The 23,468-nt window shown below is 58.2% G+C and overlaps 1 protein-coding gene across 1 annotated transcript in view; it reads right to left on the reverse strand.

The window, feature by feature from the left end:
* Positions 1 to 1,349: 1,349 nt before the first annotated feature.
* Positions 1,350 to 23,468, reverse strand: part of FBLN1 (fibulin 1) — a 79,667-nt gene continuing 57,548 nt past the window's right edge. Inside the window, exons 16-17 of the mRNA XM_032345930.1 lie at positions 21,641 to 21,772; positions 1,350 to 2,146 (exon numbers count right to left, since the gene is read on the reverse strand). Of these exons, the coding sequence (XP_032201821.1) occupies positions 2,007 to 2,146; positions 21,641 to 21,772 (272 nt within the window). The 3' untranslated portion in view covers positions 1,350 to 2,006. The remainder of the gene's footprint in view (positions 2,147 to 21,640; positions 21,773 to 23,468) is intronic.

The following is a 23,468-nucleotide window of genomic DNA, read 5'->3' on the forward strand; positions in this document are numbered from 1 at the left end:
CGGCAGCTCCTTCCTGGGAAGGCCTTTTCCAGGGGGCCTTGCTTCCGTCGCCCACTCTGCCCCACGCAGGAATCCAGGAGCGGGGAACCTTCCTCTCTGAGGGCCCGGGCCCAGATGCCTGGCCCTTGCATACTTGTCCTCCACATTGCAAGCAGGAAACCAGAACCCCAAGTGGATTCTCACTTCCTGCCCATCACCCCAGGCTTCCATTCCTGTGATCGGACCCCAGGTCCCCCCTTCCCCACCAAGACCCCAATTCACTGGCATCCAGAGCTGCTGATATGGCTTCCTGGACTGTCCAGTCCTCCCCCCCGTTCCCCCCCTTCCCAGCACCTCAAGATGCCCAGACCCTGCAGGTCTTGTGCCTGCCTGGCCCCGGCCTGGCTTTGACAGAACAATACCCTGAATGAGGGACCTCAGAAACGCAGGAGTCCCCAAAGACGGCTAGAGACCCCACCCCGCAGAGTGGGAGTAGCGCTCATTTGAATGACCAGAACACCAGCCACAGTGAAATCCCAGCGAGGGTGACGTCCCCTGGGGGGCTACGATCTCAGCCAGTGCCAGGGTCCGGGCTGCTGAGATGAGCCGGGGCATGGGAAGAGAGAGGCTCTGAGCCCCAAGCGGGGTCTCCGCCTAAGAAGCTGGGATAAACCCGGGGCAAAGGGCATCTAGAGGAGGGGCATGTGTGGGAGCAAGGGGCCCTGATGCTGAATCCCCGTGGGTCCCAGGGTGCTACCGAGCATGGGCGGGGCCGGGCTCCCTGGCGATGCTGAGTGTGTTGGGACACCTTATAGACCCGGCCTGACCACATCTCTCTGACACAGGGCTTCACGGATGAGTGGAGTTCGGCGTCTGATAAACTGACTTTGAATCCCGTGTCCCTAAAAAGCTTGCGACTTGGGCCGTGATGTCCCTCTCTCGGACCCCTGTCTGCTCACCTCAAACTTGTGTCGGGTCATGCCCACCTCGGGTTCCGGGAGCAAATAAATGAAGCACCACAGGCTGGGTGCGTGGGGACTCCCTGTGCCCTGGGGGTCTCTCCTTCCTGCTGAAGATCATCGTTATTTCTCCTCGCTGATTTCTAGAGGGGACCAGAATCCCATACGGAACACCATCTCGTCAGGCAGGGCTGGGCGTGGGGCAAGGGGCCGCTTGAACCGCACTTGTCAGAGGGCGGGTGAGGAATCGGAAACAACCGGGGTGGGAAGCTGTTCCTACGCACAGGCTGGGCCCCACCCAAAACCTCCGCAGGGGGCCGGAGGCTGGCTGAGAAGGTGTGAAGGGACAGTCCCAGGCGCTTTGCTAGCGGAGAACCCCCTTCTTGACAGACCCTCATGCACAGGCCACCAGGAGGATGACAAAGCTGTTTATTTCCCCACCTCCGATGAAAAAGGACGGATGCACAGTGCGGAGCGAAGCCGGCCATTCCCTCGCTGACCGCGCAGGGGCCGCACTTAAACCTAACAGGCTCTGCCTCTCCTGAGGAAATTCTCCTGCTTTAACAGATCTGTAACGCACCTTCTAAGTGCTTCCCGAGGCATCGGGGCAGAGCCGGTCATACTTGCTACTGGACAGCACCTGCGTCCTTGGACACACTGCATCCGATTGGCGAAAAAAGTACCAGATGTCAAACTACATATGATCAGTGCCGAAACTGGTTTTCTCTTGGCGTCTAGACTGGCTGCCCCCTGAAAAAATGTCTTTCTTTTCTTGGTCCTTACCAATGCCCAGTCACCCCCACCCCTCTGCCAGGGCAGAGAATGGGAGCAAACTTTAACCTTGGAGTCAAAAAATAAGCAAGGTTTTCAACAGACAGTTGAGTAACTGGACTTGTTATTTAAATACCAAAATACACCAGATGAACTTATTCATCTGGCTTAATACATGTTGGCCTAACGCTAAGACAAATACATCAATTTAAGAAATGTCGACGGGGACAGGCACGGTTGGTGTGGCAACGACTTGGCCTGGAGACACAGGTGTGGCCGCATGGCACGGACAGGCCCTCAGAACCAGTACTCGGAGACAAAGATGTGCACGTTGACGACGTTTCTGTGGGACACCACACCCCCGACCACATAGTTCATCTCCAGCTTCAGGACGGCATGGAACGGGCCCACAATGGGCCGCACTTGGCGCACGACACCTGGGGAGAAGAACAGAAGCCATCTTAGACCTCCTCACATCCACGCTGAGCCAGATGTTTGAATCCCCTGTGGAGTAACGTCTACCTCCTGGTGGTTGCCCCTGGGCTCTGTTTCCACCTCCAGAGGACAAATGACTGTGAGTTCATTCCGGCCATCTACCTGACAGAGGATTTGGAAGAGCCTAAAAGCGGGCCTGGTGTGGCGTAGACAACCAGGAGACACCCGTCCCTCTCCTTCCTACCTACCGTGTCTAGTTCTGACCCAGCAGAAGGAGCAAAGCACATGTGATCCTGTCTTCTGTGACGTGGAAGATCACAGTGGAGGGTGACTCTTGAGCTCACTGCTCGGTGTTGGTGGGAACTCATGAGCAAGAAGCATCTGCCAACAGAGTCTCAGAGCGGTGCAGCCTGAGCAGCAGAGCCTGGCCAGCACCATCGGCAGGAGGATAGGCGGGGACAGGTGACAGAGGGACCAACGAAGGCCATGACTGGCAGCCTCCAGTCATGGGCTCTGCCAAGGCTCAAAGCCCAGCTTGGAAGGCACCCTGAGATTTGGAGGGGAGCAGGATTGGAGGGGAAGATCAGATTCTGTCACTCTCTCCAAACTCGCCTGGCCGTCTCCCTGTCTCCAGGTCAGGCTTTGTGGGCACCTGCTTGCCTCTGCAGGATACCCAAAGGCTCAGAGCAAACTCTCCTGCCCTCTGGGAGGAGACAGATGGGGCTACGGTGGGCATTAGCCTGGCCAGACGGAGTCAGGGAAGGCTTCTTGGAGGAGGAAGCAACACAAGCAGTCTGCAGGTGGATAGATCCCCGGTGCATGGCCAAGCAGGTGCCACCAACAGCTGTTGACATCTATGCATGAATGATGTCCAAAGTCCTTTCTCCGTCCCACCTGCTCTGATATTAGGACCTGCCCCAAGTCACGTGCCGTGGAGGGGTGGGTCTCCTGCTGGATTGCACAATTTCCATGGCTGATTTTTAGCCACAGAGGTGACGTCACTGAGGCAGGGGTGGGAAGTGCGGACCAGCGCCTCTCAGCGGACTATCGTGGTGTGCTGCCCCAGCGTGCGGGCAGAGAGCAAGCTGGGGAGCTGCAGCTCCGCAACCACGCGCTGCGAACTCGCCCCTGATTGTTTCCTGCATCAGACTACTGAGCCCCCACCCCAGACCTCGGAACCAAGCCCAGGGCGTCGTGGTCAGGCCCCCATGGCTGCCTCTGTCCATGTCAAAGGCTCGGGGTTGGGGGGCCTGCAGGCTGGCAAAGGCCTCCTGCCGCGGCGCTGGTTTCTGATCAGGAACGCCAAGTTCACGGTCAGAAGGGGAATCTGGGTGTGCCATTCCCCCTTTCACTCTCTGGGCTTATGTTTCAAAAGTGAAATGCCCAACAGCCGAGGCAGAATTCCAGGCTATTCTAAGTAAACAAGGGCTTCTGCTCTGATGGAGAGATAGTCTGCAGGCTGTCAGCACCCTTTCTCTGCCCCTGCCTGGCGGTGACACTGTGGCTTTGTCCTGGGGGAACGCCCAAAACATCTTCAGCTGCTAAAGATGCGGGCTTGTCAGCGGCCCCTGACGACCCGGCCACTCCCGCCTGCCCCTCCCGGGCATAGAATCTGGACGGGTTGGTGGGGGCTCCCCCATAGCCCCCCTCCGTGTCACCCTCTCCTCTCCCCTGGCCTGAGGCCCACAGTGCTACCTGAGGCCACTAGTGGCCTGGGTTACCTCCTGACTTCTCCCACGCTGGGGACAGAGGTTACTGCTCTATTTCCAGCGCTCAGAGGAGTTTCCGTGTCTTCAAGGAAGAGGTGAGAGGCCGGGGGAGGTGAGAACTATTTTGGGACAGAGGAACAGTGGAGTGGAGAGTACATTTCTCCAAGCAACGATCAGATATGTATTTCTTTCTATTAATCATCATTCTGTTTATATAGCATATAATTAATATGTGATACAGATTATAATTTTATATATGTTATTATTATAATGCCAAATATATAACTAGATAATATGAAATATGTAAATATACTTATTTAGAATATATTAAAAATCTGGGGCGCCTGGGCGGCTCAGTGGGTTAAAGCCTCTGCCTTCAGCTCAGGTCATGATCCCAGGGTCCTGGGATGGAGCCCCACATCGGGCTCTCTGCTCAGCAGGGAGCCTGCTTCCCCCTCTCTCTCTCTGCCTGCCTCTCTGCCTAATGCGATCTTCATCTGTCAAATAAATAAATAAAAATCTTTTAAAAATATATATTAAAAGTATTTTATATAAATATTATATAAAATATATTATATATTTTAAACATATATAAAATTTTCTATATCTATATATTTTATATAAATTTATGAATATTATATAGAAATAGAAAATGTATATACATTTGTACGTTAAATAGAAATATTATAAAATTATTATGCACACACATTTGAATAGCATGAAGGGTCCAGACCCACAGACATTCTGGGTGTTGCCAAGCACACGCTAAGGAAATGTTGGGCTGTCCTTGTGGCTCAGCGTGGGGACAGGGAACGGCGGTACGACCCCAGAAGAGTTTGTTAACCTTCCTGCGTTTTAACGGGCTCTTCTGTGAAACAGCAATGAAAGAAAGCAACCTTCAAAATCAGAAACAAAACAAGCAGGAGGACACCTTCCTCCTCCTCCCTCAGAAATGACTACTGGACGGCCAAAAAGCATTTCGCGATTCCAGCTTGAATGTGATCTGATGTTCAAAGTATGGCTGAATTCTTGCCTGACAGGAAACCAGAGCAAGTGTTGAGTATTTTTACCAGATTGATTTTAAAACTGGACCGAAAGGAAGGCCCCAAATGTGTAGAAAACGTTTGTACAACATCCGTCACGTTGGGCACTTTCCCAGGTTTTGTCCCTGCCAGGCCGCGGCTCGTTGCTCGGCTGCGGCTCGGCGCTGAGACAAAGGGGCGTGGGGGAAGCCGGGGGCTGTGTTAGCGAAGGGGGCACTGGGAGGGGCCCCGGGGAGGTGGGCCCGAATCTGGTGCAGGTCACGCTCAGAGCCGGGGTTCCGCAGGGTCTCGGCGATTAACAAGAAAAATGATTAAGGCGGAACAAATATGCGTGTTGCCAGTGGGAAATAAGAAATCGTGAGTGCACGTAGGAGGGCTCAGAAGTGTGTCCCCTCTCTCCCACCGCCCGGGTCCCCCACCTCACCAGAGGGGGCTTCTCGGCCCCTTCCCTCTGACCCGAAGTCAGCACTAAACCCCCGCCTCTAACCACAAACCCAGCCAACCCAGAGAGCCCTTTCCGGGCCACATCCACTCTGTGGACATGACCATGGCGTCTTCTGCTCAGTCACGTTTCCCCTGGAGCTCTGGTTCAGGTGAACATGTTCCCTCCATTCCCAGCATAGTCCGAGCTTGAGTTCTACCTCCTAGCCCTCCCTTTGACCAAAGCCAGGTTTTCTCCTGATGTCACTTCTTTCTTTACAGCTCTCCTACCCACTGATGCACTCACCACCCACCCACCCAACCATCCATCCACCCACCCACCCATCCATCCATTCTGGCTTCCTCCCCACCACTGATTCTAGACCAGCATCCATTCAGAGCCACCATCAACCTTCCTACTGCAGGGAAACAAGCCAGGGAAGAAGAGAGACTCGTGCTGCCCCTCCGTGACCCCACAGAGTTTGAAAAGCCTCCCCCAGGGGGTCCAACTCCCCCCCCCCCCCACCCCGGCCCATCAACTCGATTCTGTAGATGTGATATTGGTGTCTGCTATGGACCAGGCTTGGGGGACCAGCTAGACTGCTTAGGTCCTTTTTCATGAAGCCTCCCCAGCCCTGGGGTCCATGATACTTTGTCCCTGCAGCTATAATGCCGCCTCTGCCCATGCCTGGGAAGCTGCAGTCAGCTCCCCTTCAAGGGAGATGGCATCTGCAACTCGGGCGTCCCACTGTCCCCAGCACGGGGCCTGGAGCCCCGCGCAGAGGGAGCTCCATCGTGATGACCGAGTGAGATAAAGGTGAGGAAGAAAGAGAGCAGGAGGAAAGGAGGAAAGAAGGGGCGGCAGTCCTTGAGGCCCAGACAGGACAGAGTTTTGTCTCCCTTCCGAGACTGTGGAAAACTCTGTCCTGAAGGAAAGAGGAACCACAGAAGGTTCTGGAAGGACGGTAGTTAATGACCAGTCCAGCAACAACATGCAGGCCAAAGGGAGGCATGCTCTTCCGTCGTGCCTGGCGTGTCCATCTGACCTGCTGGGGTCTGCGCCTCCCCAGCTTCCCGGAGCCCCAGAACAACAACAAAAAGACCGCAGTGCCGGGTTCAGCGGTGTTCATCTTCCAAATCCGCGTCCCTGGCATCTCTGCTTCAGGTCTCAGACGCTGCTGGTATTCCTCGGCGTGTCTGTGCCTCGTAAAGATATAATTAAGCCTTTTTTTTCGCCTTTGAAAAATGTAGGCCCCTCGGGCGCTTCACCTTCACGTCTGGTCTCTGCTGTGTAAATTGCAGCTGATGTGCTGAGAGCCGGGAACCCCACAGGAAGCACACGGGTCCAGCGGGGACCCTGGTCATCCTGGGGGTCTGTGGTCAGCCTTCCTGGTCCTCAAGCCACCCCCTCCCCGCTCCTTGCCCCCAGCATCTGCTGCTCAGAGTGGCACCCGAGTGCCCGCCCGTTATTTGAAAGGACGGAAAGCAGCCGTGGAGCTAGCTCCCTGCACGGGTCTTGTCTCTGACACAGATGCTGATCTAGGAGGAGACCCGGAATCCTAGCCTCGGGTTCCGCGGCTCACCGCACACGGACCAACGGTGTGACCTTGGGCAAGTCACCATGCGTTCTCAAGGTCAGCTGTCAACCCAGAAGCCCTGTGATTCTGACCGACGAGGTGTAACGGCGCGAACGGGGCTGTCGGAGAGGATTTTCACAAGCCACATGACGCACCACGGAACTTCGCCGTGCTCTCGTGCCAGTGGAAATGAACCGTGCGTTTCAGAGAGATCCGGCTTAGGAAAGATGGGTAAGAAAGTCGCAGCCCACAGAGTAAAAAGAGTGAGGAGCTATCGCTCCTTGGAGACAGGCTAGAGGGCCATTGCTCTCTTGGGGGTCATCAGTCTCCGCACGGCTGTGAAAGTCCGGAGGCCAATAGCCCCGTCTTTCCAGGCCACTCCGGTGTCTCCTGCGTGTCGCAGGGAACAGGTCCTTTGTGCTACTTTGCATGTGTCACACAGGAGGCACTCGACCTACATTTGCCGAATGACTGAATGAACGAACGTACACGAAAACATTACGTACCGTTCGTGAAGTGGAAACTGTCACCCGGAAGGGAGAACATACAGTGGTTGCGGGTCCTTGAGTTTCCCGGCTCGGGCGGGAAGGGGCCGGCGAGGAAGAGCCAGGCCTCATTGTCTGGCCTTGGCGGCCGCCACGCAGAGCCACGAGCAGGGGGGAAGGCGGAGTGCTGGCCTGTGAGGACGAGGTGCTGCGACCGAGAGCCGGGCGGTCAGAGGAGACCCACGTGGCCCCGACAAACCCAGACGTGACGGGCAACGGGGACGGGCCCGTCATTACGCACGTCTCAGTGAGGTGTCCGCGGTACAAACGATGCTCCCTGCAGAGGAGAATGAAGAGCACAGACCAACGGCAAAGAGGAAAACCCAAGAAAACAGAGATACACTGTGGCTACTTAGAAAGCAAAACACTAGATGGGGTGCTTGGCTGGCTCAGTCGGGAGTGCGTGACGCTTGATCCTAGGGTTGTGAGTTCGAGCCCCACGTCGGGCCTAGAGATTACTTAAAAGAAAGCGGCACCACCAGCACTAGAGCACGGAGGGGCTGGGACAGGGACACGCAGCCGGTGAAGGGGAAGGGCAATGAGTGGATCCCACATGCCTATCGGTTCTGAAGTCCTCACCGCGGTGCCTTCGGGAGCAGACCTTCCCCACCCTTCCCTGGGGGGAGTGGAGTGGGCTCGAGCGCTGGACGCCTCAGGCCACACAGCCCCCACCTCCGGAAGCCATCCAGCGGGGACGGACCCGAAGCTCAGCTCTTCCCATCCCCCTGCATCACCTTCCTCCTCGCAGTGCCACGTGACATGGAAGAAGCTTCCAGAACGTGCTGCCTTGGCCTGCATCGAAGGCAAGCACGGCAGAAAGGAACCACGAAGCAGTCCCATCTGTAATCGGCAGTGGAGGAACTGAGCTCCTGAAACTCCGTCTTCCCTCCTTGCCCTAAGAAACACGCGAGCAGGAGCTTGGAAGGAAGGAGGAAGGTGTCTGGGCTGCACATTGAAAATACCACATGGCCTTCAACATGTCTCCGCAGAACTCGCCCTCCGCACTTCTCGATTATTATAAATGTGCTCCCCACACCGGCCTCCCCGGAGCGCGAGCAGCTCGGACCGGGCGGATGCAGGCGGCCGCACGGGAGGCAGCCCCCCGAGGCCAGCCTTCCCCTCCAGGAGGAATGTGGAAGGCAAGGTCGCTCTGCGCTAGACCTTTCGGCCTCGTTCCCTGACAGGAAACTGATGTCTCTACGGTGCTTTGTCCTCAAGATGACCACTCCTGTCTGCCGTCTCGTCCTCCTCACGTCAGCATCACTGTCTGTGCTCCTGGAGGAGGAAACCGGCGCCGTGCGGGGAAGTGAGTGAGTTCTGAGCGTCGGGGAGTCAGTCCTGGGCCACACAAAGCCCCTTCCACGGAGCTGTGTGGCTCACCAGAGGAAGAGGAGGCTGGGCCCTTTTCTGGAAGGGATTCGCCGTCTAACGCACGGACTGTAACCGTTGGCCAAAAGGCCGCCCATGATAGAAGGGATAAAAAAATCATTTCCTGTCCCTACCTGTGCCTGCTGGGGTCTTTCGGCCCCAGACCCAAGCTCATCTGCTCAGATCCCCCCAGACGGCCCCTCCCCCTAAATCTGCTGCCCTTCTCCAGTCTCCAGAGAACGCGGACCCCTCCTCAACAGGCCTCCTGGCTTCTCTCCATCCCACTCGGTCACCGTGGGGACAGACGGCTTCCATGCACAAGAGTGTCCAGACCCTCCTGTCTGCTCTAGCCCCACCCCACCGTGCCTCAGGTCATGCCTGACCTTACAACACTTGCTCCTCACCCCCAAAGCTCTCCCCTCGCTGCGGCCACAGCTAGCCTTCTAGAATGCAGGTCTGATCCTGGGGTTGTGCTATGGCTCTGCCAAATATCCTGTCTCCCCCACCCCAACCCCCAGCTCCCAGCAGGTGAAGCACCTTGCTCGGGTCCCCCACATTGTTAGCGCTCCGCTGCTGCCACACTGAACCCCTCGCAGTCCCCCCAGGAGGCGCAAAGGTCATGGAAAGGCAAGTGTGTGTCAGTCTTGCCAAGGGGACATAGGATTAGGGCTGGGAGTACCGGAGGGAGGAGTCCTGCCCCCTGCTACATCACCTCTTTCTTCAGAGGTGATAAGGCCCCAAGGAATTAAGACACCGGCCCAGTGTGCCGCTGCCGAGTTCCGAGCGGGCCCCGAAGCCCCCACCGCCGCTGCCACACGGCGCCCACTCTTCTCCCTCCTTTGGCAAGCCCGGAGCCGGCGCTGTGGGCACAAGCTTGCCCGGAGCCGGCTGGGTCCTCGTGGAGCTCTCAGCCCCCTGGGGGAGTCGGCCGTAGAGGGCGAGGCCGCAGAGGCTCGGAAGGTGAGGAAAGAGGCTTCCGGGGAGCTTGGGGAAGCTCACCCCAGACTGGGCACTGGCCGCCCGTGAAAGTGTCACCGAGGAGCTCGTCTCGGCTGAACTTCGGCGGACAAGCCGGCCTGGCAGGAACAGTCTGGGGCGTGCTCAGAAGCGCAGCTGCAGGGGGTTTCAGGACTGGCCGGACCCCGAAGAGTAGGACTTCGCCCTGCCCAAGGTCGCCCTGGAAGGTCATAGCCCGGAGTCCCGACACCCTGTGTGCTCGCTCTCCTGACTCACGCTCCCTGAGCCCGAGCCTCAGTTTCCTCCTCTGTGGATGGGGAGAATCACCCACAGGCCTGCTGCAGGCAGGATCCCCGACGTGCCGGAAGAGTGCCTGGCTCACAGCTGGCCCCGGGGGGTGAGTTCTTTGTCTGCCGGCGGTGACAGCTGGGACGCTGGGGCCCCCATCTCGGCCACGGAGCAGACATTCCTTGCAGAGTCCGTCCAGAAACGCCTGACATCGAGGCTCTTCTGCTAACGGGTGACGAAGGCATCTGGGTCCTTTGCACGTTATGGTTTGAGGCCAGGAGCCTCGAAATTTCGGATTTTCACCCAACCTTCCTTTCCTGAGTTTGCATGACATGCCTCCACTGCTGTTTGCCTAAAACACTGTATTTTTTTTTTTTTAAATAAAGAACGATTTATGAGTGTGCCCGGTGCTATCAAAGGCTTTTCCAAAGGTGCATGACAGTGGCAGCAGGAGGCTCACGAATCATCCTGGCTGAGCACAGACAGTCCCCGGGGGCCACCTCGGGGGACGCTGAGAGTCTGCTCTGGGATCGCTTTAACCCCGTGGTGACTCTGGAATTCAGCGGACCCTGGGCCTGGGTGGTGACCCCCTAGTGTGGTGGGTGTGTGCACACACACGTGTGTGCGAGAAAGACTAACGAGCAGGGTGATGGAGGGGGCCGTTGCACAGAGGAGCCCCTCGTAGGTCCTTGCCTCCTGGAATTCACAATCTTTAGAAGAGCAAATCCAGAAAATCCAGCAAGAGCTTGCGAGGCCGTGAGCTCCGCGCTGCTGCCGTGGGCGCGTGCGTTCCTCGGCTCTTGTTCCAGCAGGAGCCTCCAGTTATCCTGCTCTGAGCATCTCCCCCATCCTGTTCTCTGGGAGGGCCTTGCCAGGGTCACCAGGGGCCTGGGTGTCACCAGATCCAATGGGTGTGCCCTCCTCCGGGAAACACCTTCCCCTCTTCCAGGATATCACCGCAGGCTCGCCGGCTCGCCCCGACCGGGGCACAAGAGCTGTGCGCCCCGTCTCGGCCTCTTCTCTCCGCGTCTATACTCGCCTCCTCGGTGAGCTCACGGGGTCTCGGGCTCTGACTACCACCCACACGCTAACGTCTCCCAGGCTCATCGGTTCCACGGAGTGCCGCTGTGGGGCCGTGGAGTCCTGATCCCAGTGTCCAACTGAACCTCCAGCCCCCCCGAAGCTGCCACGTCTTGGCCTTCCTTCCCCTCTCAGCGGTCTTCTCTTTTTCAGCCCAAAATCTGTGGGGTTATCCGCCCTACACTACCCCGTAACAAAACGTGGCACCCCCTTCCAATGACACCTGAATCTGTCTCCCTCTCACGCCTTCTGCTGGGCCCACATGGGGGCCCACCATCGCCTCAGCCGGCTAAGGAGAGCCTCGGCCCCACACTCGGAGTCAACCTTTAAAGCATTAGGTCATCTCACCTTTCACCTCAAGACCCTCCTGTGGCTCCCACCTCACTCAGTGCAAAAGCCAGAGGCCTTGAAAGTCCTTAAGACCCCGCCTCACCAGCCACCAGCTCACACCTCTGTTCCAGCCTCATCGGCCTCCCTGCTGTGGTTCAAAGACACCAGGCTTCCCTCCGTCTCAGGGACTTTGCACATGCTATTCCTGCTGCCTCAGGGACTTTGCACGTGCTCTCTGTCTCACATTTCCATGTGGCTCATTGCCTCAGCTCCTCGGGTTAGACAACCATCTCCGATGACCAGATTTAAAGCTGTTTCTCTGCCCCACATCCCACCCAGCCCCTCCCCCTCTCCAGCCCTCCATGTCACACTCACCACCCCCTGACCACGAACATATTCTACTCATTTCTTGTCTGCTCCCACCTTCTGGAATAAAATGAATATGCGGCAGGGTTGCATGTCTCTCTAGGTCACTGCTGTGTCTCCTGGACCAGGACCTGCTCTGCAGGGCACAGACATCGTTTGCTGGAAGAAGGGGTATGAGAAGGGTCCCCAAAGGGGCCCATCCAGGCTGTTGTGGAACACAGGGGAGGAGCCAAATACAGAGCCTGTGGGGGTGCGGAAAACAGGGCTTTAAGGGATGGATAGGAGTTCACCTAAAGGAGGAGGAAACAGGGAACATCCTAGCTAATGTCCAGAAGAAGAGAGAGGCCACGGCTTCCGAGGGTCTGAAGCTGGGGTTGCTGGACACAGGGGACAGAGAGAGAGGAGGGACAAGAATGCTGAGCGCTGAGGAGGACAAGGACAGGCCTAGGTGGAGGACATCTCTCTGGCTGGGCAGCGGGGGCTTTACAGTTGGCTGTGGGGGTGTGAGGGGAGCCACTGTAGAGGGTCCCCAGCTCCTGGCTTTAGGAACCGAGTGGCTAGAGCACCTTTTGCCGTGACATGGAAACACTTTGCTGAGAGAGGAGGGATGTTTGGCCGAGCTCAGCGGGGCCAGCTCAGGCCTCTGGGGCCGCTTGGGCAGGAGCGGGCTTCCCTGCGTGCCTCACTTGGGTGGACTCCAAAGCCCTGAGCCCCACCGAGCCCTCGGAGGGTCCAGTGTGAGCCTGGAGGGCTGCCTGGGGGCATCATCAGCTGTGTGATGGGGTGACCTCTGAGAGTCTGTCAGTGAAACTGGCGGTGGAGAGCCCTTCTCATAGGGTTCTGGGGCCTAAAGCTGTCATTTGAGCATGGTGACGAGGCCAGGCACAGCACTGGGCCCTGGGCCCTTCACCCCATCTCTGCTCCCTGGGATCCCTGCCATCCCCTTCAAGAGACCCTCCCACCTACCCTCTCCCTCCCACCGCCCTCAGGGAGGCTGCCAGCCCTCATGGTGGAGTCAGGCCACAGCCCATCCCGGGCCCCAAGGCAGCTGGGCCGTCACCCCAGGAAACATGCTGGCTGTGGGCCAGGGTGTGGCCCGGGGTGACAGGCGGGCTGTGCCTCCAGGAGGAGAGAGAGCGCCTAATCCCCAGGATTTGCCGTGAAAGCCGGGACAGGGCCAATCACTCGTCACCCGGCAGGGACAGCCGCACTGTTGTTTTTAGGTGGAATTTCTCAGTGTCATCTGTAATGTGTACTGATCCCAGGCCAAGCTTTCTGAATCAGGCCGCAGGACGGGGTCAGCAGCACATGTTTAACCCCTTAGGGGGTAATGATTTTAAAGAGGTGATCTGCACCCCGCCTGCTGGGACAGCTAACAGGGACCTGAAGCCATATTGTTGGGCAAGCAAGCGCTTTGCTCCCTGGGGGTGGGAGTGGCGGGCAGAGGCGCTGTGAGCTTGGGATCTTCACTCACGAGGTCTTGTACCAGGGCTGCCATGTACTAGTCCGTATGTTGTGCACTGCACATGGAAGAGGCTGCATATGGTAACCCCCTAGGGTTTTGCAGTGCGCAACATATTCAGCTGGATGTGGCAGGCCTGCCACAGACCAATTCTCTCTCCCTCTGAGACATGAACAGCTACGGGGCCTACAGGAGCTCAGATGGCAGGATACTAGGGAAGCTAGGAGACAGCTCCATGAAAGCAGGCTCTGTGGCTTGGGTGTAAGTTGGCAGTCCAGTGCCCAGCCCGGGGCTTGGCCTAGAGTAGGAACCCAGGATGTTCTTGCTGAATGAACAAGCTAATTCAAGGATGGCAGAACTTGGAAGGCATAGCCTCCACCATCCTGCTTTTGGCTGGGCCTGCCTCGCCGGCCCAAGCCACAAGGATGGCCCCCAGGCAGCTGGAGCTGCTTTGGAGTGAACACTCCCGGGGCTGTCATTCCCTCAGGTGACACAAAGCTCTCACCTGCTCCAGTTCCGAACGGCTCCCCACGGCGGCTCATTCATCCCAAACACCACACCCAGCTACGTTCAAGTACGCACGTCCCCTCCAGGCCTCCCGGTTATCAGCCCAGCAAGGCAAGTATTGAGGCGGTTTCGCTGAGATGAAAACTGGGGCTCAGAGAGGTTATGCGGACTGCCTGGGGTCACACAGTTAGAAACAGGGAAGAAGAATCAAGCCCAGAAAGTCTCACCCTGAGTCCAGGGCTCTGATTGTGGCCACATGATCACATTTGCCCCAGAAGAGCCACCCCAACAACTGATAATTTTCAAACAGCAAACTTGTAATCGAGTAAGAATCCTTCTACCCACAGATGAAATCAGAATGCTATTTCAAAGCTTATATGTTTTTAGTTTGCTTTAAGAGGGGGTACTGTATGAGGATGCCCGTGCCCTGGTTGGCACGGACAGCGGGGCAATGGGAGCCATCAACCCCTCTCCACAGAGGAGGCTCAAGTCCCACTAGGACTGACTTTCTGCACAGTCATTGCGGGCCAGGCACAGCTACGAGCCTTCACACAATCCTTCCAACTAATTGCATTAATAGGCGTCTATAATTAGGGCATATCCCTTCTGCACCTAACTGGGAACCATCTCTAAGGTGAGTGGGACAATCACGTGATCCTCCATTCATTCCGCCTTTACTGAGTGCAGAACTAGCTGCCACAGTGCCAGGGCGAGTTTCTCGGGGGGCCCAGGGGCCTCAGAGCAGCCCACGAGGCCAGGGAGCTCAAGCCAAAGTGGGCATGTTGCCGCCCAGCTCTCCAGCCGCAGCTCTGACTCGCTGGCCGCGGGACCCAGGGCTGGCCGTTCAGTTTTGTTTTACAGCAACAGTGATGCCGTCCCGCCAGGCAGCACGAGGAGGGGTTTGCACCCAAGTGTCGAGCTTGCAAAGGGCTCTGTGCACGGGGATGTGAACGCACATGGGGGCCCCAGATGACTTCTCCCCTCCCAGGTGAAGCTGTGAGCAGACCCTCCAGACCCCGGCCCTGGGTCCAGGATGGCTTAGTGCTGGGGACGCGAGGCTGAGCCTTGATCTTACAGGGTCACCCTTCTCCCAAGCCGGCAAGTATCCCCCATCTCAGAAATCAAACCCTGTGTGTGTACCCCTGCCTGTCTTCATGCTCCTACAGACCTAGATGCTTAGCCTCCCCCATGCCTACACACACCTGCACATACTCACCCAGAAACTCACACCCACCACCCACACGCACCACGCACACACGCATGTGCACACACACACACACACACACACACACACTGTCAGACCAGAGGGCTTTCCCAGAAACAAAGTCACAACTGGAGTGGGATCTAAATTTCTCTCCAGACCCATAGGTTATAATTAAAGCGTGTTTCTAGCCAGAGTCCTGCCCGGCCTACACATAATCCCCCTAAGGTGCAAGTGCCCGTAGAGGGTGCGGCTTGGCCCAGGCTGAGCGGCTCCCCATGGTGGTCCCGGACCCCCATTCCCACCAGCCCCCACAGGCAGACAGGGAAGAGGCAGGCCCAAGGGTCACGAGGAGCAGCCCCTGCTGCGGCCGCCTGTGAGAACGAGAATGAGTCGGCCCTGGTCAGGTGAAGGATCAGAGAAGGTTGTTCCGGGACCTGCTCCCTCCCAGCACGCAGTGTCTGAACCCTGTCTCTTGACCATGTGGGCTTAGAGGGGCTCTTTACTCACAAAGGGGTGACCTGAGGCCCAAGACCCCACGGCTGGGAGCCCTGCAGCTGTTCGAAAGGAGATGCTTCATGACCTACCCCTCTGACTACTGCCACCAGCTGCTAGTGTAGAGATGCCTGCCAGTGTAGACCAGAGGAAAACGGGGCTGCACCATGGGGACCATCAGGGTGGGAGGCTCTGGAGACAGGTGGTCCAGGTCCAACTTCCATCCTCAAGTGCTCCCCAGCTGAGAGGCCCTGGCAAGCAGCTTAGTTCCCCTGGCCTCAGTCTTCTCATCTGCGAAGTGGGGACAACCGCCATGGCAGGCTGCAGAGGGATCTAGAAGCACCACGGGAAGTGCACACCTCCCAAGGAGCACTGCACACCTCCAGTGGCTCCCTGTGGGCCACCGAAGTCCACAGAGGCCTGGCCCTGTGACGCTTCCAGCCTCTCTTCTCGCCCTGCTCTGCTAGCACCAGACTGTGTGGGTGTCTTCCCAGCCCCTGCCTCTTGTCCCGTTGCCCCCGGGCCAGGAATACCTCTTGGCCTTGCTCACTCCTACTCCGCTATCAAGACCCAACTCTCGTGTTACCTCTTCCAAGAAGCCTCCCTTGACCGCCCGTGGAGCCGGCTGGGCTGCCTCTCCTCTGCCTGTCCAGCACATTCTGCTCTGTGCTGGAAGGTACAGCTTTAGTGTCTGTCTCCCTCCCTGGGCTGGGAGCAACCAGAGAGCACAGGGTACCTCTCAACCACCTCAGCCTCCTCGAGCCGACCCGGGGCTGGGCCACAGGAGGCCCGCGTGTGTTTCTTGGACTCCAGGGAAGGGTAGGTGACGGGGCGACAGTGTTGACAAGACTGCCAGGTACACTGCACTCGGCGGGAAGCAGGAGGGGGTGCGGAAGGCGAGCTGATGCACGTGTACAAGGGCTCGCGTGCCTGCAGTCGCTGGAGGTAAAGCCTGCCTCATTCAGTGGCAGGTCCCTGGGTCCGTGAAGAGTGTGACGTTACTCCAAACCCCAGAGCCTTCCGAGGGTACCGCTGAGAGGCGTTGCCCAGCGCAGACATTAAAGGCTGAACACTTGGGTAGAGACGCGTGTAGGAGGGGTTGTCTTGAAGCTTCCGGACCACACGTGATGGCTTAAGACCACACCCCCTTGAAGTTGATATGGTCACGATGTTCAAAGCACCATCCCGCTGAGGGCGGGAACAAGGTCTGGGAACAGCCTTCTCTGGTTCTTCACCTGGTCAGAGCCGAGCCTCCCAGGTGCCACCTCCTCCCAGCAGCCCACAAAGATTTGCTCAGGCAGGGGTCACCAGGCTCTGCACCCCAGCACCTCTGTGCTCTCCTGTCCTGCTCCAGAGACAGTGAGCTCCCTAGAGGCAGAGAAGCAGGGGATGGCGCTAGCACGGCCAACGTTGGATCCTTGCGGAGCGCCAGGATGTGAGCAGAACGGGAAGCGAGAGCCACTGCTGAAGGGCTGCGGGGACAGCGCCCAGGCGCAGCCCGCCCTGGAAGCTACGATTCACGCCCGTGGGAAGTCCACATGGGTCAGTTTATTTCTAGGATCTCTGCAGCCAGAACACGGGGACTGTCTTGGCACAGTCTGAGTGGAAAGACTGGTCAGATCTCACGAGACCCAAGACTAACACTGCCGGTGACGCTGATACCAGGCTGTTCTCTTGTGTACCTGCTTGTTTTAGTAAAAGTAGAGCCTTCCCCGCAATCGTGCAAAGACTACAAAACGGAGCTCCCCACTCGCTGCGGAAGAGCAATTAGCAAGCCCATCTTGTTGGCTTCAGCTCACTTTGGGGCTGGGAGGGCTCCCTAACTAGTAGTTTTAGGGCTGTTCTTATCTTAAGTATCATCATTTATAAGGGATGTCCGCGAATACAGTCAAATTTTAGGAACCTCGCCTCACGCACCAGCACCCCGGTGTGAAGGATTCCACTCCAAGCAGGAAACGTAGGACCCAGAGAGGAGTCGCGGCTCCATCCCAGTCTGGTGGCCCTTTCTTGCCAGGGACGGTTTTTGCCTCGGGAGGTGGGACCCACAGAGGCTGTGTGACCAGGGTGCTTCTGGCCTCCCGCGTGGCCTTGGGTAAACACCCGATCACTTACTGTGTGTCCACAGCTGACGGGGAACCAAGGCCAGTCCTGGGCCTGCACAGAACTCACGCCGCACCTGGCTGACGCGCTGTCCCGAGGCTCCCCGAGCACCCCCAGCTCACGAAACGGGTGTGCGGCAGGAGGGGCCAACTTCCAGCAAGCCACTAAGTTCCCCATCCACGCGCCCGCTGGCCAAGGATGGGCCGGGCCTGCACAAAATCGGAAGGTGGGTCTAAAAACCACTCGGGCTACACGCTCCCCAGCTCCTCTTGGATTTGGGGAGGTTTTCACAGAAATGTTGGCAAAGCTGACCCTCAGGATCGACAGATTTTTGTTCCTGTCCTCATAAAGAGCTGAAAAGAAGCCGGCAGGAGGGGGGTGGCTGGGAGGGTGAGGCTCTGAGACCCGCCCGGGCCTGGGAAGGGTGCAGTCCCCAGTGGCGGGGGGGCTGACAGGACCCGGCCTGCGCCCGCTTGGCCAGGGACCCCTGCGAGTGCCGAGCTAGTACCAGAAGGAGCCCGTCTCGGCACAGCCCCTGACCGCAGCCCGTAGCCCGCAGAGCGAAGTCTGAGCGTGGGGCTGGGTGAGGAGGCCTTCGTCGTGGCCCGAGGGTACCTCAGGCATTAAGAGGGCATTTTTTCACAGCCTAAAAATGCTTTCTTCATTTTTCTCTGACAGCTGGTGAAGGAGGAATGCAACAGGGTGGCCACACGGGCTTTGGGCAGACAGCAGGCTCAGACCTGGGCAGAGCCGCCTTTATCCCCGCTAAGAACGGGCTTTTAAAGGATATATTAGGGGAAGGCCTGGCCCTTTTACATTCTGAGTAGACTTAGGGCACTTTCTCCTTCTGTTATTCGGGGGCAGAATGAGCTCTGTGGCCTCAGGGTCCTGGCAGCTTGTGCACGCCGCGTTTCTCTGGGATCCAAACCCTCCGTCACTTTGCCCAAGTCAGCCCCAGCCATCAGCGGGCTCTAGCCCCGGGTTTTTGGGGAGCATGGGGCTCTAGGCCCGCTTTGCCCCCAACACCGAGTGGCCAAGGACAAGCCTCTTGCTCTCCTGGCTCTCACTAAGTGTCAGTCGCTTCTTCACAAGTGTCGAGACTCAGCTCAGAACTTACCTCCCCCAGGAAGCCTTCCTGACCTCGTGTCCAGTATCCATATAGGGCATGGCCTAAAGCGGGCAGGTGTTCAGCTGACACCTGTGAGTGGGTCACTCTCCCTTCCCAGCAGTACAGGCAGCGTGGGGCTGCACATTAGTTCTCTTTGGGCCCCAGGAACCGCCCCCCATATCCTGCTGGTCACACAGAGAGCAGGTGTGAGTGGCCCCAGAAAACTCTTCCTTTCCACTGACACACAGGGTTCCTAAGATGTTGCTTGAAATGAGAACTGCACCCCTAAAAACAAGTTGGCAAATACCCAGGCCCCACTGAGTTTCAGATGCCTGGTCCCAGTGTGGTGGTTTAACTCTGTTGACTTCTTGGCCCAAGGGAGACGATCGCACCCGTCCCTGAAGGTATTGGTGAGACCCGAGAGGTGTGCGGGGTAAACAATTTGGCTGCGGCTCGTGGGCTACTCATGCCCGGGCTCGGACCCAGCAGCAAACCATCCACCACAGGAGGACAGGCCTGGAGCTGCACCACCACGGCCACCCCAAGGGGCCCAGGAGCTCCTGGGGTGAACAGGAGTTATTTGGGGCAGAGGAAGAGAGGGAAAGAGGTGGAAAGGAAAGGTGGAAAGAGGTGGCTAAGGAAACCCAAGGAGGAGACCCAAGTAGAGAGATAAGGCAGCCACCAGTGGGCAGAGACAAGAGCCCAACCTGAAAGCCAGCTCAGGTCCTACCCCAGTGAGACCTTGCCATCCGGACTCCCCTGGCCTCAGTCCTCAACCTGGGAGATGACATCAGCACGAGGACCCTGGGACCCCATGCCAAACCCCGGCCAGACGGATGCCCGGCAAGCACAGTGAGGAGTGGAGGAGGCTGAGTCCGCCGGAAGCACAACGAATGCCCCGGGGCTGGCCTGCGCCCTCCTCCACGCAGCCCCAACCCGGATTCCAAAGACCAGGGCACGCGTGACCAAGCGCAGTGAGGGACAGCACATTCCATTCCCAGGGGCTCCATTCGGTTCCCCACTCTGCCCTGAGGCACCGTGAGAAGCCTGGCACACCCTCTCGCCTCTCTGGGCCTCGGTTTCCCCCTCTACAAAGCAGTTGGAAAGAGATGGTCTCTAGGAGCCTCCAGGCTCCGACACGCCAAGATTTTCTGCCCCAGTGGATGGGAAGCTGTGAAACGGAGGCTCCCAGGTTGACTCTGTCTGGAGTACAGATGTGGCTAGAAAAATGCACTGGTGGGCACTGGATCCAGGCCCAGCCGCTGCTCAACCCCCAGGCGTGGGTCACCCAGGAAGGATTTAACCGGGACTGTGAGGCACAAACACTACAAGGTGCCACCCCCTAGAGAGGCCTTGTGAGGCCACAGAGGCTTGTCAGTCTCTTCAGTGTCAGATTTTGATGATCTGTTTTGGGCCCGTCGCTCTCCCCCACTGGAATGCAAAGCCCCCCGGGGCAGGGTCTGCGTGCTGTTTATTCACCTGTGTCCCCGCAGTGTCCAGTCCGGGCTCCCGGACAGATGGGGGCTCAGGGACAAAGCAGAAGGGAAAGAGTGAGCGGGTGAGGCAGAAGGTTCTGAGTCCGGCTCTTACAGTTCCAAAGCTGTGACTTTTTACCCTGCGAGGGGGTGATTCACTGCGCGAGGGGGTGATTTACCTGCCGTGAGGCAGTGTTGCTGCTCCCCCGCCGGCTCAGCCTCACGCACACGGGGCTGGGAGGAGGTGGGCTTCTGGAGGCCAGTGTTGGCAGGCAGCGCTCACCATGACCCCCCAAACGGGACAGAGCCTGACCCTCCCTCCTCCCGTCTGCTCCCCTCCCCCGGGCCTCTTCATCTAACGTGGGGGAAACTGAGGCCCAGGGTGGGCAGTGACTCAGGGCAAGCAGCCAGTTTTAGGACTGCTGACAGCCCAACTGCATCCCTCCCCCTGGAATCCCAGTGAGGACTGATGTACCATTAATTGTAATTAACTAATTATTCCTGCTGCCAACTAGCGGAGGAGGTGGCTGGGGGTGGGGAGCCCCTAAATGACTCAGTCGTGTTTACAACATGCAAACCCATTTAAGAGCTTGTAAAGTCGCTATAAATGGCTCTCTGGCAACAGGGGAGTAACGATCCCGGGTCTCCAGCTGCTGCGGTAACAACGGTTGGCGGCATCCGGCGCAGGGACCTGGTTCTGAGAGCCAACAGCGCCACCTAGAGACCGTGTTCCAAAACGCTCTGCAGAAGGGCCACTGCTCGGATCCAGGGCCGGGACACCACCAAGTCCATGCCACCCACCCACAATGGAGAAACTGAGGCCCATGCGAGGACAGGGCCTGGCCCGTGGCTGCTCAGCTCAGAGTCTAAATGGCCGCTGTGACAGTTTCCATCACCCACGACCTCGAGGTCTCTAAAAGGCGACTGTTCAGGAGAGGTTTATGGGCCGGTGCCCTTCCCCCACTCTCTGCTCAAGGGCTGTGCAGGACCCGCCGGCAGGGACATTGACTGGACACATGGCAAGGCAAGCGGTCTGGGGCCGAGGCCAGAGCGCAGGCTCAGACCCCTGTTGGCTATTCCCTCTGTCACTCCACAAGATTAAGAATTCCATCAGGTCCCACTGACCAGGGGACTGTCCGAGCTCTGACACAAGTGCGTCACCTGTGTGATATCGTCGGTTCATGAGCGCGACACAGAGATCTAGTGAATCTGCCCATTCACAGGCAGGACACGGAGGCCCTCAGGGTTGCCCCCTGAGACCTGGTGCACAGCCAGGAGCAGATCCTGCTCCTCGCCAGTGATTGCCTTTAGGGGCGGGAGGAGGCTCCAGCTGGCCCTGAGGGACAGGAGGGACTTAGGAGGGGCACTCAGATGGAACTTGGGTTGGCCCAGAGAGGTTTCCCCAGCAGCCTGGTCGAAAGGGCCTCCGTTGCCTGGGAGGACCTGAACGTCCCCGGCCACTCACCCACAGTCATGCCGTCCATGTAGCGTTTGATGATATCGAAGGAATCCCGCAGGTTCCCTTCCGTGATGTCGAAGATGATGTCGGCGTGGTTGGCAGGATACACGGGCATGATGGCCCGGAGAAAGATGATCTCTGTGGGAGGGAGGCACAGCTTGGAGTCCCTGGAGATGCACCCTTGGGTCCCGAGAGCCCAGACCAGCGAGCCCCGCATGGAGAAAGCAGAGGGGGCCGAGGGCTCACAGGTCATCACCTAGCTGTCTTCTGATCAGGGGGGAAACTGAGGCCTAGAGAAGCTTTGGGTGCTCCCTCAGATCCTGCCGCTAATGGGCAGCCATGGCAGGGCTGAGGCACAGTGAGTCATTAGTCACAGATCTTCGTGGAGCTGGGAGAAGGGGAGGGGGTGGATGCGGGGCCACAGGGCAAGAGTTCGGCAAGGGCAGCTGAGCAGGGCGGTCTCCTGCCCCGCGGGGATGCGGGTCAGAACAGCCACTTCTCATGGTAGACTGGCCAGGCTGGTGGCTGTGTCCATCTCTCCGGCTACCCCGCGTAAAGCAGGGCCAGCTGCCCTGGGCTGGGGCACAAGGCCCTGACTCTACCATGGCTCTGGGCGATCTGGAGGTGTCTTCTCTCTGGGCCTCCATTTCCTCATCTGTAGAGTGAAGGAGGCAGACCGCCAGTGGCCGCTAAGGGTCCTTTCAGCCCTAAAGGTCAAGGTCAGGATTGCCTGGGCCCCAGATGTTAATAGACATCCCCAGCCACACTGAACTCCCTGTAGAATCCACACCCAGACCAGCACAGCCCGGGAGGCCACAAAACCGGCTCTTAGGGGTTTGGGAAGGATTTGTCTGTGGTTTCGTGGAACCTGTCATTTGGCACAAGACAAGCAGCAGTCAGGGGTGTCCTCCAGTGCAAGCCCATGCCGCCCTGCAGAGTTTCTGGGCCTCTCCTTTTTCTAGAAGAAAGGGTCAGTGGGGGGGGGCTGCCCGCTCTTTCAGGCAACCATATCCTTGGGGAGCCTCCCCTGCCTTCAGCAACGGGGAGCTGTGCTCTGGCCCGTGCTCCCATGTCTCCGTGGGAGGCTACCACAGTGTGTAGACTTGGGGTTCGGTCATGCTGGCTCAACTGCACCTCTCCCCTCGGGGGGCCAGGGAGCTCTTCTTGATTGCTGTGCCCCAGAGCTTGGCTCTGAGCCTGATATCCCAGAGGCCCCGTCCACGTTTGCCCCATGAATCAATCATGGTGAGCTCCTTCCAAGGCCAGGGATGAAGATACCACAGAGGAAGGGGTGGCCGGAGACCACAGGAGCCTCCGCAGAGGGGCTGCACTCCAGGGAGCAAGGAGTCCAGGTGCCAGGAGGGTGCCAGGAGGGTGCCACGCCGCAGGTCCTACCCCCTCGGGAAGGGTGTTGTGATGGCCGGTCTACACAGCCGGCCAGGAGCCGCCTGCAGGGTAGGGCTGGGAACCCTGACTTACTCCTGGGCTCCCTGGATGCGGTCTAGCCCCTCGGTCTCCACGGTGACCTTTCTGTATATGCCCATAGCATCAGGCCCAGCCCTGTGATGGCTCCCAAGAGCCTCGCAGTGGAAACCTCCGTCCCAAATTAGGGCTTACCCTTCCCAGCCTGTCTCTTGCCAAGCCTCTCCCACTCCAGCCAGGAAAACTTGGCTTTGTTCCTCCGATACTCACTGCCCCCCAAACTCACCTCCAGACCTTTCCAGATGAGTTCTCCACCTGGCACCTTCCACTCTCCTGGCTCCCCACTTTCACTATGTACCTCCTACTGACAACGTGGGCTCCGGCATGGAAGTCACTTCCTCCCAGAAGCCCT

The sequence above is a fragment of the Mustela erminea genome, chromosome 6 (assembly GCF_009829155.1).
Source record: "Mustela erminea isolate mMusErm1 chromosome 6, mMusErm1.Pri, whole genome shotgun sequence".
NCBI classification, from domain to species: domain Eukaryota; kingdom Metazoa; phylum Chordata; class Mammalia; order Carnivora; family Mustelidae; genus Mustela; species Mustela erminea.